This window comes from Copidosoma floridanum, unplaced genomic scaffold (genome assembly GCF_036245765.1).
Source record: "Copidosoma floridanum isolate Cflo_tuat_1 unplaced genomic scaffold, Cflo_Japanese_pri ptg000020l, whole genome shotgun sequence".
Lineage (NCBI taxonomy): Eukaryota > Metazoa > Arthropoda > Insecta > Hymenoptera > Encyrtidae > Copidosoma > Copidosoma floridanum.
In genome coordinates, this window is record NW_028321897.1 from 28,515,454 (window position 1) to 28,532,680 (window position 17,227).

The 17,227-nt window shown below is 33.7% G+C and overlaps 1 protein-coding gene across 3 annotated transcripts in view; it reads left to right on the forward strand.

Moving 5' to 3' along the window:
- The window catches only part of Pfdn2 (prefoldin 2), a 96,118-nt gene that overhangs the window by 25,360 nt on the left and 53,531 nt on the right, over positions 1 to 17,227 (forward strand). For 2 of the 3 annotated variants that reach the window (XM_089593894.1, XM_014356436.2), the window contains exon 2: positions 2,818 to 2,941. In XM_089593894.1, coding sequence (XP_089450020.1) covers positions 2,818 to 2,941 — 124 coding nt within the window. Of the gene's footprint in view, positions 1 to 2,069; positions 2,159 to 2,817; positions 2,942 to 17,227 lie in introns of those variants that run through there. The other variant, XM_089593893.1, reaches the window with a different exon arrangement.

The following is a 17,227-nucleotide window of genomic DNA, read 5'->3' on the forward strand; positions in this document are numbered from 1 at the left end:
CTCTTCTCACTACTCCTATATGACATCCTTGACTTTTTCAAACAGGCAAGGCATACGTCAATCGACAAAAACACCGAAATTCTGCTATTCGCCGACGATCTGATTATAACAGCAGCGAACCACTCTGACCTGCAAAGCAAACTTAACACACTGGCGCTATTCTGTAAAAATAACAGTCTGACTGTCAATACAAAGAAAATCTAAATACTAATATTCAAGAACACAGGCAAAATCAAAAGGAAAAAGCCCTTCAAGTTTATGGAGCAGCAGTTGGAAGAGGTCAAGGAATTCACATATTTGGGTGTAACATTCTCATCTTCGGGCTCCTTTGCAACCAGTAGAATGCTTACTAAAGAGAGAACTGCACTTGGCTCTGCCTGGCAGATTCTGTGCAATGGACACAAAAACAGCTGGTTGGCAAGTAGAAAGCTTTTTGACGCTCTTGTCACCTCTACTACACTGTACGGTTCTGGCATTTGGGGACTATTCCAGGCCAAGGAGGCGTATTCATGTACTATTCCTAAAAAAAATATTATTGCTCCAAAACAGCACACCAGAATACACCTTGCGCTTAGTGATAGGCAGTATCAGCCTCCAACCGAAAATAGTGAAGAGAGCGATGATGCTTTGGTCCAAACTTCTCGCATCTGACCCTACCAGCTACCTAAGAAGAGCCAACGAAAACTTAAGAGCTCTAGATACCCTGCATAATAACAAACTCAAACTCGATTAGTTTAGCCTTCTGAATCATGTCCTTCTCAGATGCAAATATGATTATCTAACCGATACGACTGATCACAAAGAAGTACTACTGGCCACCCCCACCGTCAAAACTGCGCTCTCATCAATGTGCTATCTAGAAGATGTCAATAGAGCATTGAAGTCCATGTACTGCCGTCCATTCAAAGAGCTCAAGAATCTAGAAAACGTTAATGTCGAAGTATACCTCTCTTCCAATGTACCAGGACAGTTTTTTAGGCTGTTTGCCTTCTGCCGTTTAGCTGTCAGCCACACGCTTCGCTTACATACAAAAAAAGCCAGAACCAAGTACATCAAAGTATTCAGTCTTATCAGCTTCCTTGGATATTATAGCACGTACAATGGGCCCAATTTGTATTATTTTCTCACTGAGGCTACAAAGTTAAGATCTCTGATGGATTGAAATCTTTCTAACTGTTATTCATATTTTTATGTCATTTTAGCGTATTGAATATACAGTAAACTTTAGATCAAATACTGTTTGACATGTATATGTGTAACTTTATAAAATTAGATTGTATACAACTATCATATCCTAGACTACTTCTTATGTATTTGAGCTCTGGTGGAATTGTAACGGGTCTTGACCTGGCTAAAGTTAGAAAATAACAAAAGTAATAATAATAATGATAACAATAACAATAATAATAGGAATAGTAATAATAATAATAATAATAATAATAATAATAATAATAATAATAATAATAATAATAATAATAAAGTATATTTACTGTTGACAACCAATTTTATCATCTGGATGGTAAAACTCACAGTCAATAGTACATAACGCATTACGTTATTCTACACTTATTTCTGGATGGCAAATTTTTTTTAGTTTGTAATTACTTTTCTTTCCGTACGGTATTACATATGACATTACAAATTCCAAACCTTGTACGTATTGTAATATATAAAACCATATGTAATACCATATGACTTTTCTAAACGAATTACTCAAAGAATTCTGTCATCCTTTTATCAGGTGGGTTAAAAACGACGTGATTCCTAGAGGACGCCCAAATCCATAAAAACAGTTGTCAGAAATCATTTTCTCAAACAATTTGGCCATCGTGCCCTAGATGAAATTTATTCTATAATATTTGACATAAGATTTATCACCTTTTTTGTGGATTGGTATAATATATAATAATTTTTAGTACTAAGGCATATAGCCCACTGATAATGAACAGTTTGAAAACAGTAGGAAAGACTCAGCAACAGCAGCTGCGCATTTCTTTACAAATGATGCCAAACAACGATTCGGGTTCTTATTGCTATCATTTTTAAAAGCATTTTTTGTCTTGCAGATGTTATCAATTGTCAGTGACAGGGAGCTGAAACACCTAAGATCCGGCGTGGCAATGTTGCCTGCAGGAGGCATACCATTATTTCTACTGTGGTAAATTAAATCAAAATAATTCGAAAACAAATTCGCTTTTTCTACCACAGCTGCAGCAGTGTGCCCCTATAATTAATGTTCGCTGGTAACCTATCACCACTTTTAAGATTATTTACATATTTCCGTAAGCATTGACCTCTGGCCAACTATCGCAAGCTCTATATTATAACTACACGAGTCACACTGCAGTACCTCCTTCTTCACAATCGTTACTGTAAACATCGACTATTACATATTCTAATAAGTTAAACCATTCTGTGTTTGCTTTTCTGTAGCCTTTTAGTTATATCTGCCAAATATATCAGTTTAAAACTTGACTAGCTTCTCCCTTGCATACGTTTTATTCTTATTTTATGCCCACAGAACATACAAAAACAAATTTAATTTTTAATATTGTAAGACAGTTTTTGTAAGGATACTTGTTCTGTCAATTATTTCAATATTAGCTAGTTTAACACGTCAAATTAGTCCATAAGTTGTATCATTCATACTATACCAGTTACATTTGTTACATCTTAGAGGACTCTAAAAACAAATATTATCTCTTAAGAATTAAAATATCTCAGTCGACACGAATTATATACCTTATGTATTAACTTCAGTGTCGAATTTAATGGTTAATATAAGAAACTAATACAAGATTATGACCTTATTTTCAGGATTGTGATCGACACATTGAAAAACATTAATCCTACAAGGAAGTGCTACAGAATGATTGGTGGAATCTTATGTGAACGGACAGTCGAAGAAATAATGCCTGCCTTAGTTTCAAATAAAGAACAGGTAAGTCTTGGTTCTACGGTTAAAGTAGTTTAAACAAAATAAATTTGTATGAGTCTAAAATCAATAGTCTTAGGAGTCTCAAATCGATCGTTACTTTCTGAAGTAGATGTCACGTATATACGTATATACCATAAATGTACATATTAATACATATTTGTATGATACTGATTTTTCTGTTTTTAAAAAATTATAGGATCAATTGACAATCAATAGTTCTATATTTAATAATAATCACGACGAAATTTATCTGTTAACTGAAATAGAAGCTTTGGTAAAACACATGATGACTCTGTTGGTGGCGTGCCTTCCTACAGATCTTGATGACCGGAGTTCAAATCATACTCTAGACAAAAATGTTCATAAAAAAATGAGATTCTTTTCTGGATGCGATTTCAGCTTCAATAATCCTACCGATTTATACCTCACCGTTTTGCCTACCGATATCAAACTAAGGCATAACTAAATATACTACATAAGGAGTGGTGTTGGCTCAGTGGTAAGCGTGCTTGTTACTGATACAACGCAGTTCTAGGGGTCGTGGGTTCGATTCCCGCTGAATGCAGATTTTTTCAAAAACTGTTTTCATCGGGAAAAGTTCCTATGTCACCCCGGCTGTTTCGGGGCGGGTTTTTCCGTGGGATTTTCCTTCAGAGTAATTTCAGGGTTTTTTCCTTGCCCCACAGGTTTTCGAGCCTGCATGAATGCGAAACAGTGTTAGGGCTATATGTAGGGATTAGTGGACCCGATGCCAGGCGTCGGGCAGGGATCGCCGGCCTTACCGGCGAGGAGTGGTCCCTGAAACATGGGGCTTCTCCGGGGATGCTAATTAGCCTGGATCTGATGCTTCGGCAAAGAGCACCGGCTTAACCGGCGAGGAGTGGACGTCCTGGAATAATGGAGTCTTCTCCGGGGAGAGGCTACACAGTGGCGAGTGGACCCGATGTACCATTGGTGCAGAGAGTGTCAGATTAACTGGCACGGTGTTCCACCGGAGATACTCACACATGCCCATGGATTTAGGTAGGATATGAGAAAAAGATTTGAAAATGGGTGTGGTAATACACCCCCACACATAGGTGGTGAGTGGATGGCCCCTGCGACTAGGCCAATAGGCTGTCGTGGTAATCTGGTAGAGAAAAAAAAAAATATATATACTACATGGTGTCAAAATAGCCATATATAATCCCCTGGGGCGATGATGAATATTCATATATAAAAAAAGGTTAGGTATGTTTAATGTGTTTAAAAAAAATTTTTTGTAAACTTTTAAAAGTTTCAGGAAATTAAAATAAATTATATTTTTTTCAATTAAAGAATTAGCCTTGTGAAGTTCTGAAATAAAAATCTAGAAAACGTCTGGTATTTTTCGGTACAGTATACTTTCAGTTTGATAATCGTACTATCACACTGTCTAGTACGCATGAATTAATAAAATAAAACTGAGCAACTTTTATTTTTAACTTGTACTGTATGAAAACCTCACATCATACTGACAAGTAAGTTTAAAAATGAAACATAAAATTTATCGAGTCATTGAAAGTAACTATGTGATACGTTGCAGATTTAAACTTCTAGTTGATGTTACACCAACGTTTTTACAAATTATTATAATATTTTGTCAGAAATTAACATATTTTATAATACGTACAAATGTCCGTAACTCAATGACCATAGTTTATTTTTCAAACGAAATTCTTACTTACGTTACATCCAATAAAATTTATTTGTCAATAATTCGTTCTTTAGCATGGATAAAACAATCTTGAGGACTAAGTTACAGTTACTAGTTAAACGCGTGTTTCTTAGTTGGTGAATGAAATCAAATATAAAAGAATAATCAACTGAAGTACTAAAAATAAACTCTAAAATTTTTTGATTTATAAAGTTTTAATAACTAAGTTTATTAAAAATAATTAAAAACTTTTGATTTGTTTCACTATTTATTTTTACTATAAGTAAGACTGACAACTGTTTTGGCAGTTAAGCAATCGTCAAAGATTTGACATTTATTGAATGTAAAAGTGGTGTAATCAACAATATGTATATATATATAAATGATAAGGCGAATATTAATAAATTATTTCTAGGGAACGGTATCATGAAGAATGTAAATGTCAGAAGCGTCGTACTAAATACAGTTACTAATGGCATTATCTATTGTCGATAAAAGAGAAAAGTTAAGTTGATCGTTAGTTATGAATTTATTTTGTCTCTGTGCTCTAACAATCTCTATCGTTTTTAATAAATTTAACTTAAGGCTTTTGAGTGCTTTATGTAACAGTTTTATATTATTTACATATGTAAAATGTGCTTGTGAGTTAAAATGTTCACTGAAACCAGTCGGGCTCGTATTATTGTAAATAGATTTAACATGTTCATCAATACGTGTAGACAGGGTGCACCCTGTTTGTCCTATGTACATAGCATCACAATCTGAGCATTTAATTGAATATACTCCACTTTTCTCCAAAATACCAGATTTGTCTTAATTATTAACTAAAATGGTTTTTATGTTGTGTTTATTGACTGAAATTGGATTTATTTTGTGTCTTTTTAATAATTTATCAGTTTTTTCCGAGTCCATGGGAACATAATTTAACATGTGGATTTTTTTGTTTTCCGGCAACATTGGATAAAAGTGTTTAAGTACGAGTATTTTGCGTGTTTTTTCAATTAGACTATCTATTATAGTTTTGCCGTATCCATTATTTGTTGCTAGGCATTTTGATTATTGTACCTCTCTCTTGTAGTGATCTTTTCGTAAAGGTATCGACAATAATGTATGTGTTACGTCGGCGCAACGTTTTATTCGAGTCTAAGCTTTCGCTTAATAACTCGGGACTCGCACTAGGTGCGTAGGTGGGATGAAGGTAGTTATATTTCTTGTCTGAGTACTTGAAAGGGGGCGAGGACGGCCGTTTTGGTTAAATCGACGCGGTTGTCGAGCAATAATCCGATGCACTCGTTCGCGGCGCGCCTCGGATTTATCGAGAATACCTGGTGTAATGTGTCGAATAGTATCGTGTTCGCGATCTAGAGGTTACCAGTACCGTAACGAGCTATGGTAGTTACACTCTAGAGGTTACGCAAGGGGGTAAAATGGTTTAAGTTCGCGACCGGTCTAGGATCCACCAGTACCATCCGGAGTAAATGTGATTGCCCTAGACTTTACATGAGGAATAATTCTTCTATTTCATTTCGTAGCGTGGTATTTACCGATACCAAATTTCGAACTCTAACAAAAACACGTCCACGTTGAAACCGAGAGGGAAAAAGAAAAGGACTTGCCACTTTAGTATTTAAATTTGACTTACTTTTATTTTCGGTATGAAACATACAGTGGAGTGAACCAGCGCGAGGTGTCCGAGATCGAAGATTTAAAACCGCACTCGTGGAGGACCGTAAGATAGTAGAGGTGGACTCTAGCTATCTAGTCAACCGTTTGAGGGTGAAATTGAACTGTGTCTGTTCTGTGCCTCCAGGCCCTTTTTATAAGGAGTAGCGGACCTCGACCACGCGCTGGCTGGAAAACGACGCAGAAAAGCTTGCCGCCGAAAATTTTGGGGGAAAAGACAGTAGCCCAAGATCTCATTGGCTGGAGTTGCTCTAGTTTAGTCATTCAAAATTGGCACTTCCCACCTCTGACTAGCTTTCCTACATGCGTCAAGAGAGGGGAAGGTGATTCACTCACTTGCACCCTTCCTTTCTCTTTTACATCAAGATCTTACAGATTTTCCATGTTATTTAATATTAACCTTAGTATAACATAATGCTAGAATTTACTTAGACTAATCATTGTTCGTTCATTCAATCAAATTTATTGCAAAAAGAGCGGTGAAAATCGCCCAATATTTCATGTAGGTATTGACTGAATAATCGTTCACTGCGTTGCTATATTAATAATAGGGTTAGTAATGATAATTTTTACACATTAATAACTATAATAGTTGCTAGAGTTACCAGATACATTTATCGAACAAGTTCGTAGTTGGAAAGAGTAATTGTTAACAGCGGTCCAACCATTCATCTCTGAAGCAGCTGTAGTTGTGTTCCAAACACTAATCAGGTGTTTGTCGTGACCCATTGTTTGTAAACTTAACTAAGCTTGTCGGACATTTTAATTTATTGTTAGCTACGAATATATTTTGAAATGTTAGTAGTGGGATCAATTCTAATTCCCCTTTTGTTTTCTCTTTGGAGAGCATATCGGCACGTGGTGCCCTAGGGATTTGAAAATTCCATTACTTATATTGGCTCGGTCGTACAACCTCTCTCTCTCGATATATCTAAATCAAGAAAAGAGGGAGGAGCTATTGTTGACTGATGGCTCAATTTTTCCGCTTTCCTTTACATATTGAAAAGTAGCAGCATTTGTCCGGATTACAAATATTAGGTTTTTGCGAATGGTATAAAAATTCTATGGTGCAAGAGGGTAGCTTGGCAACTCATGTATCAAAAATGAGCGAAAACTAATAATGTCGCTTTGTTAGGTTTATAGTAGTTAACATTATTATTTATATTGTGGTTGCTCATCAACTATACATTAGTTTAATCCACTTGTCTTAGTTCTTATCTGCCGGTGCATCTGTTTCTAGCTAATCTTTTGCATCTGTTAGTTCTTTAAAGTTATTTTATTATTTTACGCTTTGAAAAGTATTTTATTTAATTTCTTTTCGGGTCAGCATGGGCCAGCATGCATGTATGTGAGTCATGCATGGTCGTAGTACCTTAGCTACGAGCAGTCTTGTAGGTGATTTCCCTCTTTTCAGATGCACATTGGCCCCTGCGTTTAGTGTTCTAAAATCGGCACGGAAAGTTTTGAAGAAAGGGGAAAAAAATTAATGTGGGTACGCCGATGTTACATGTGTACAAAATAATAAAAAACACTTAATTCAACTTTGACGTACTGTTTTTAATCATGTAGCACTAGAGTGTCAGTAAACATTGATTTTTTATAATTTTGATATACTTATTCATCAATACTAAGTGTTATTTCTAAGTCGAAAAAATTCAAACTATTACCATTTCCTATTTCAATCGTAATATTAATACTGGGTATAAAATTATTTATGCAATTAAGAAATCTCTTCAACGCTCACTCTGTCCCTCTACAAACGCAGAAGACATCATCCACATATCGTGCCCAATGTAGAACACTATCTACGAGAGGTATGGCAGAATTGAAAATGAGATCCTCTATATGCGACATGAAGATTTCGCTAAGAAAAGGAGAGAGTGAGGAGTCCATTGGTAGACCATTAAGATGTTTATAAAATTTTTTATTAAATTTGAAGTATCTTTGTTTAAGACAAATGTTAACTAAATCTAAAATTTCTTGCTTAAAAGTTGAACATAAAAAACTGTTTTTACTGATCAAGTTTTCAACTATGGTTTTCAGTTGGTATGTGGAGATAGAAGGAAACAAATTCACAACATCGAATGAAATTAATTTTGTTCTATGTGGTATTCTGATGTTCTTCGTAGTATTAACTAACTGGCTTGTATTTTTAATACTGTATTTTGGTTGAAATTTGAAAAGAGAAGAAAGTACTTTATGAAGTTCTTTAGCGAGTAGATGTGATGGTGCATTAGTGTAAGATACGATGGGTTTCAAGGGTATATTTTCTTGGTGTATTTTTGGTAAGCTGTATCGTTTTTATGCCACAGGATTCATAACACTTGACATGTTTATACTGTTTTTACCTAAAACATTATGACACTTCTTTATACTAGACTTGCGCTGTGCAGTGGGGTGATGGCGGCTCACCTAAGTGGCTCATTATGGTGCGCCAAACGCGATGGACCGCTATTTTATTATTAATGTTTAACATGCTTGCTCATGGCTAATTGAAGCGGCATTTGAAAATCCTGTAGATAAACTCTTAACAAACAAAAGCGTTTTTGAAAAATGAAGCTACATTGCGCCAAAACTTTTTTATGGTCATTTTACGGAAGGACTTTTTTTTAGTTTTTGTAGCAAATCGCGAAGAGTTTACAACCGATCTTGATGAAATTTGGTATATATGTTGAGGGCTACAATACCTACCTTGTTTCTTAATTGGAGCTCTTCATATTCATTCAAATGCAAGTTGTTGAATTTTAAAAAATGGCCGAATATGACAGTTTTTGGCAATTTTGGAGAAAACGGCTTAACCGATTAGAGCTCAACATGACTTATTCTTTTTGTCTTGAAATTGCGCAACTTTTTTGTATTTAATAGTTTTTTGTACGATTTTTAGTTTTTTGTCTCAGAGCACAAAATTTGTTTTGGAAACTTTTACCATCTTTTTAGGGGCCTTTGCTGAACTTTTCAGGTGTTTTAAAGTAGTACAATTTGTCATAAACATAAAAAAATAGCGATAACAATTTTTTCATGATACCATTAATTTGCTGATCCAAAAAGCTAATTTTATCACTCTATATACGTTACTTATATGCGTGTGTATGTGTATTAGCTTTAAGGTTAATACTTCATAATATGCTGACACACACCGTGACCAGTCTCGTTGAAAGAATGCATGTATTGAAATTGTACGTTATATATATGTCTTCATAAATTGTATTGTATGTATGAATGAATATAGTTGACTTGCGCATTGATTGCCCATTTTTAATCATGTATACAAATTTAAAAATTGTATTTAACAAATCATTCTCATTCATTTAAAATTTATTGTAAAATCTCCAAAAAGATTATTTGCAGAATTTGTAAACTTATTTGCCACACGTAAACTTGTATTGTGTGTTTCTTTTATTAATGATGCAAGCTTGCACCATCGCTAATTCAAACATCTCAATCACGCTTGTCAGAAGAATGCGATTAGTACTGTTCTATTGTTATTTTCTAATGCATAAAATCATGACATGAAACATCGTGCAAGCCTGTTTTTTTGTCAACGCAGTCTGCAAGAATAGTACTCATTGGTTAACCTAATCCAACCAAAAGCCTCTTTTACTTGCTCTTACATTATAAAAAAGCACTATCAAGAGGAAAACTCGTTTTTTTAACGTCTGTCACCTGTCCTCCAAAGTTTTAGTCAACTCTTGACTCCCACAACTCGTGAGTATCTTTTACACGTAAGGCATAACGTGTTGGCTGAGGCAACTTAGGTCCATTTCCAGGACACCACTTGTCTCGGGCTACGCTAAGGAGTGAGGTACAGCGAAGGAGGCCCGCCGGAAGCAGTTCCGGCGATAGCAGAGAAAGCAGAAACCGCAACGTCTTTCTGACCACAAACTCATTCGTGTAGTTCAAGAGACCACTAAAAATTACTTTGCGAAGCATTAGGGAACTATGAAGCAATAGTGACATTAATCATCGATATATGTAAGTTAATCATCAGTAATGTAATAAATACCAAACCTTGTTAGAGTGACCTAAGTTAATTGTGTTTGAGTTGAGAGATTGCTTTTAAATTGTTTTAATAAAATAATACATTAATTAAAATGTCGTTAACAGTGAATTCGTTACTCATCTATCCCTTGGCAGAAGTATCAGACCTGAGTCTAATTGGTATTACCTAAGACTTTCCAACATACCTACCAGGCTTATCAGATACAGGTTGAATAGATCTTTCAGAAGTCTTGTATATTTAAGACACTTTCTAATCCTGTCAGATTCAGAGCGCATAGGTCTATCTGACGTCTGGTTTTTATAACAGACTTTTAAGATTTATCAGATCCAAATCTTATAGTGCTATCAAACGTCCTGTATTTGTAATATGCTTGATCTTATGGCATGTTATACAAAGTATACATCTGCTTCTACTACAAGATTTAAGTTTTAGTTTACTCTATACTTGTTTCTTAAATTGTGTTAGTCTGATTAGCTGACGAAAATTCTGCTGTGAAAGTTTTCGCAGCGTGCATTTTGTTACCTACCCTTACAAGGGTGGTATTCTGTAACTTCACTAACCCACTACCTCGTCAGATGTTACAGTTAATGTCACATGACAACCAATGAATAAGGAGCCATTAAATTAAGAAGTTGCATAGATATTTACTAAGGTATGTACTATACGTACTAATACACGTGAATATTTATCGTCATGAATATCAATTCTTTTTACGAAGAATAAGTTAAATTCCATTGATATATCTTCGTATATTATAAAGTGATTTAAGAGAGTCATTTTTCACAACTGACTCCCAAATCCCCTCCACCAATTCTCAGCCCCCCTCAGCCTCCCCTAAGCTCCCCTAGTGAGTAGGGTGAAATTATTACAGTTGTTACAAAATTTTTTTTAGGTTTAATTTTCAGTTAGCCCCCCTCCATTCCTTCACAACTACCCCTCAGCCCCCTGCTCATTTTTGATAAGCCCCTCAGCGCTCTCTAAATAAGGTCAAATTCTATCCCTTTCAACTATGTTTTTATTGGGTTAAATTTCCCCCCCCTCCCTCATGCCCTCATAATTTTATAATGCAATAACCCAATAACTTAATAAGACTTCCTTACAGATTAAAAAAAATTCCTTCAGCTATTAGCAAACTCTTTAAATAAAGAATATTATACCAGTAATCATGTCATTTTTAGTTTGATTACTTTTTGCACACCCGCGCTCAGCTCTCTTTACATTTTTTGAGGAAATCTCTTCTCACGATTTCTAAACAGCCACTTATTACCTCTCTGTGGCCCCAGATCATTATTTTTTATTTGAATGTAATAATTATTTTATCTGTATTATGTTAGCACATTTCCATATTGTCAGTCATTACTTAATTTTTATTAAGTTGAATTTTTGTTTAGTGCTTTTCCGCCCCCTCTCATAACGTTGTAACCTAATAACTGGGTAATCCAACACAATTAAAAAAAATTCCCTTTAGTCACTCTTTAACCGCCTCTCTAAATAAAGTAAAATTATCTCGGTTTTCATGTCATTTCTATTTATATGACTATTTGCTCCTTCTGTCTCAGCTCTTTCAATAGTTTTAAATAAGCTCCTAATTTCTAGCATGTAAGCACACTTCCACACCACCGTTAAGGTAAAGCTATGGCGTGCTGGTTTTCTTTTTTTCTTGAATTTTGTATAAGCTTATTAATTGCATTATTACACATGTACGAAAATATGATATTTAATTTTTATACTTGACCAATAACAACGAATGAACTTGCAGAATATTTAAACCGTGGGCCTTGCTGGAAGCCCTATTTACCACGGAAAGATAGAAATTGTTTTTGTTGAAATATGTCCATGGATGCGTAGTGTCATAAAACAATATTTAAATAATAATTCATTGATTTAAAACGTTTATTTATTTTTTCAATGATTTGTACAAGAATATTTCGTACAATTTCATACTTTTGCAAACGTAAAAAAATTTAATTTATTCTATCTACTTTAGATTAGTTAACGTCAAAAATCTCTTTCTAAACAATATTTTCTATTTCTTAATTATTTTCACGTTCTATTAAAATGTAAATTTCATTTTTATTTTGTATCTTAATTATGCGACGTATAACTGACCATGTGAAAACAGTGGTTTTTTCAAATATAATCTTATATTATTGAAACTTTGACCTTGAGATATTTTGATAGTCATTAAAAACGCTAAGACAAAAGGGAATTGTTTTCTGTATAAAATTAAATGTAATGATGAATTTCCTGTATAAATAGATATTTTTAATATAAAAACTCTCTTTCTCGTTTTTTATCTAGTTATAATTTTTGCGTCAATTTTGTATTTAAGTAATTTGATTATTTTAAATCTTGTACCGTTACATAAGCCATCAACTATACTTGAATTTCGTTTTAGCATAACAATTTTTCCAATTTTTAAAGTAAGCTCATATACGGTGGTAATTGGTATGGCCTTCACAAATATTGTTTAGAAATTCAATGGGTAAATTTATATAATTATTATTACCGGATTTGTTAACACTTATTAATTAGTAATTAACAAGTGTTTGTAAGTAGTATGATCTATGCTGTGATATGTGTTTATTTCTTCTTTTACATGATTTAGAATCTTATTATCTAAAATATAAGTATATTCGTTATAAGAAGTCAGTATAACGGTATTTATTAAAAACTTAATATCTTTATCAAAAATATTGGAACAAACATCATTTGTTTTCCATTTATTTAGTACTTAAAATGATTCAATTTTTTCTTCTCCAATGTCTTACAATAATTTTTAAAATGTTTAGTCAATTGAATGAATATTGATATTGAGTTTTAGAATACGAAACAATGACCAAAGGTGTAATGATTAAATACTGTCTTGTATAATTATGCTTCTATTACTATTTTTTTAAACTGGAAGAATCTGTCTGAAATCGCTTTCTAAAACAACGAATTTATGACTAAAACGAATAGTTGTACCACATAAATCACGTAATGTTCTTTTAACTATTTCTAAGGCTTTTTTGGGATCATAGAAGCCTAGTCCCATGTAATTAAATCAACTTCTTATTTTTTTTTTAATTCAAATTCTAAGAACGATTTTTTTACATTTTTTAAGTCTAATGGTAAACGAAATGTTCCATGATTGGTCATTCCTTTTAGAATTAATATTGATGCTGTACTAGTCCGTGCCATAGATAAAAAATTTTTTCCACTCGAAATTAAATAATAATTAAATGTTTTATATAGTAATATTTTTCCTGACTTTTGAGAAAAAGAAAAATAAAAAAAAATACAATAGGGATATTGGACACAGTATCATGAAAAAAACGCGAATTTCCCTTATTTTATAGGGGGGCTGCGAGGGAGGCTTTGAAAATTGTGTGGGGTGACTGCGGGGTGGTTCAGTGGGCCTACGGCTATCATCTTGTTGGGTTAAAATATTATACGTAGTAATCGTATTTTGCCTTATTTTGTGGGACGGTTGTGGGGGGGGGGGGGGGTTCCGCGTTGAGCGGAGCGCAGGGGGGCTGAGTATTGTGGAAATTCCCTCCTTTATAACTATACAATATAGGTATATATGTTATGACGTCCTTTCTAATACATGCCTACGTGCGTGCCTTTATATTTGAAGTAGAAATTCAAGTGGAACAGATAAACAAGTCTTCGATCCATCATAAGTTCACAAGGCCACATGCAAAATAAGGGAACATACGTTTGTTTTTTATATTTTATGTAAATCTGTATCCCCACTAAAACTTCTTTACCACCCCTTAGCCCTCCCACCAACCCAACCAATTATTGAGAACTCCACCACCAATTATGTCATGGTTTATAATGTACGGAATGCTTATACGAGCCAGATAATTTTTTTTCTTAATTTGTTACCTCATACAACTATTCAATTATCAATAGGGATTCCAAATTTATTAGCTGTTTTATAAATATTTTTAAAATGCATATTATTTTGCTTTTAATAATATCAATTTTTTTTTCTGTTGGTACAGCGTCAGTCAATATTATTTTTCTTCACAACACAAACATTCTCTTGTTCTTAATTTTATTCGTATGTACAACATAATAAAAGGAACCTTGTAGGTTAATATATTAGAATATAATTTAATTCATTGCCAGAACGTCAAACTAGGTTAAAAGAAGACAAGGTGTGCTCACTTAACAAACAAATTTCAAGAATTTCAATAGACATATAAAGGATAGATTTCTAGTTTCGAGTAGGCTTACCTTAAATTAAATTGAAGTAGAGAACAGAACTGTTTTTCTGCGTGAGCTTTATTACCTATATCTTAAATAAGCAGTCCACTCTACTCTTCAATTGTCCCTAAAAGCAGCATCTTAATGTTTCCTCAGCCTCCATCGCGGATCATCTCTTGCCGAGTATTATCGAGAAATTCAGTAGTTCTTCTAAACTGGTCACATTTACTTTCACATTTTTTTGCGTGCTTAACAATCAATGGCAGTATTTCAAGGTTTTGTAAAATAAAAATGCAAACTTTGTTCAGAAAAAATTTTATAGTTGTAGCATAATTTTTGAGTGGGTGATTGGCACGTGGAGCGTGCAGGGGTAGACCTACACTAATGTATGTGTATATATATACCTCCTATTTTATTGACTACAAGCATATCTCAGGTAGAGCTGCCAATGCCGGAGCTCAGTACCAAATTTTCCAGCGTAAAATCATGAAATCTGACGGAGATTTTTTTAAACCACATATTTGCTGTAAGAGTGACGACAGCCAGCGCTAGTCGGTAATTTTTTGCAACGCTGGCTAAATAAAAGACGGCTTCTGCGATACCAAATCTAGAAAATATATTTATTAATATTGATATAATTTATGTATGGTTGAGCAAAAGTTCTTAAAAAATGAATGGGCAATCTTCTTGACTACAAATAATATGTGAAGTGATTTAAGTGCATCTATATATCGTACGCCATGCAAAAATTCAAACAAGCTTACTTTTTGTATCATTTGGGCAGTCATACATCTAAAATTTGATGTCATGTTTTTTTCTGGTAGCAGCATCGAGACTGTTTTTCTCGACTTTGTTATGGGCTTATGTTATACACCTACTAAAATCACTTCATATATTCTTTGTAGTCAAGAAGATTGCCCACATCATCTTTTAATAACACTTGCTCATCTACATAGAAATGATATTATCATGAATATTTTTCTAGATTTGGCATCGCAGATGTTGTTCACTATCCAGCCAGCGTTGCAAAAAATTGCCGACTAAAGTGCTGGTTTCCTTCACTCTCACAGCGAATAGCTTTCCAACAGCCTGCCAACAAATAACGTAAAATTCGACCATTTTCACCATTAATTTGACATTTCTAATACTTTTGCGAAATCCCTCACAGCCCATCCTTAGTCCCCCCTGCAGCCCCCACACCATTTTTTTGTCCCCCCACAACCCCCTACGTACAAAATATTAATAATTCCTATTTTCTATCTAGTAATTTATACATAATTAAAAAAAATAATTCTTCTCACCTATTTTTACGCCGCCAAAGAGGCAAATAGAACTTTATTTACAAATAAATGAAATATTAATCTTTATTTTTATAATTATATTGATTAATAACATATTTAAAATTGTAATTTTATAATTGTCAAATTGTTTTGATATATTGATAAGTATAGAGTTCTCGGTGCATTTAACTTTTTTTGTGTAACTATTATTTTAAAATATTAAAACGTACATTATTTATTAAATGTATTTATATGATATGATACAGATGCATACACAAATAAAAACATAACATAAATGTTTAATAATATGAATCGTGGAAGAATCGCCCAAATTTAAAGAGGTTAAGTAAACAACCTATTAAATTCAGATGTATCATTACCACAAAGATGAAGAACTCCTCTTTTGAAATTTTAAACTAGGAAAATAATTTAAAGTGTATATACTTTTTTGTGTACGACAAATTTATAGGTTAAAATTAACGCTAAAGCATAAGCAGCAATTTTAATGATTTTAATTCGATAACGTAGCTTTTTGTAACTTTCTTGGAACAACGATTAGTTTTTCTCCTAATTTATAACCAAAAATTATTTTCTACGTAGAAAGATAACTCAGATATTTTTAATACTAGATAATCAAACTAAAAAGATGGTTATTTTCTACAAATGTATCAGGAGTTTACTATTGCACCATATTTTTTAAGCTTTTATATAAAAATTAGTACAGCGTCCACATTATTTATCATCCTAATTTAAAGAACCCGTCCGTCTCTTACCTATTTCCTCAACGTATACGTGTCATAAAATAATTGTTAATGATTTTCAATTTTATAAATGAATAAAAAAATATTAAATTCTACAACTGCAGTTTAAAACATTTTTTATAATAAAATAAATCAAAAGTAAAGACATTTTATTACGTAAACGTTTCTTTCCAAACAATATTTTTATATTTCTCTCTTTTTTTACTTGAATAAATATAGTATTCACGTCATTATGGAACAAAGTACTAACATGAGTGCTTGAAGGGTGAAGGTTTTGTTAAATATAAGTGTTGGAAATGAGAGCGACCGACAGTAGGCCCGGTTTTTGTATACATTGTGTACACTTGTAGTCTCTGTCGGCTCAACGCTCTGTGCGTGTGCGCTTGGTCGACTTGGCGCGCTGCAGGTGTGTGTGTGCGTATTCACGTGGCAAGCTTTGTATACTGTAAGCGCCAGATTATACTCAGCTCTCGTCGAAGAAAGACTCTCTTAATTTACGTTGCCAAACTCTAGCATTCAAAGGTGCATACATCACCTTAAATGCTAGTGTAAATCTTCTGATTAACTCTTGCAATACAGTGGACAAAACTCAGTTGTGCAGTGCAGTGCACTTAGTGCTTTGTTTAAGTTGCTTATTGCATAATTTGCAGACCGGCTCAAATAGTTAATCTCATCGAACTACCAGTGATT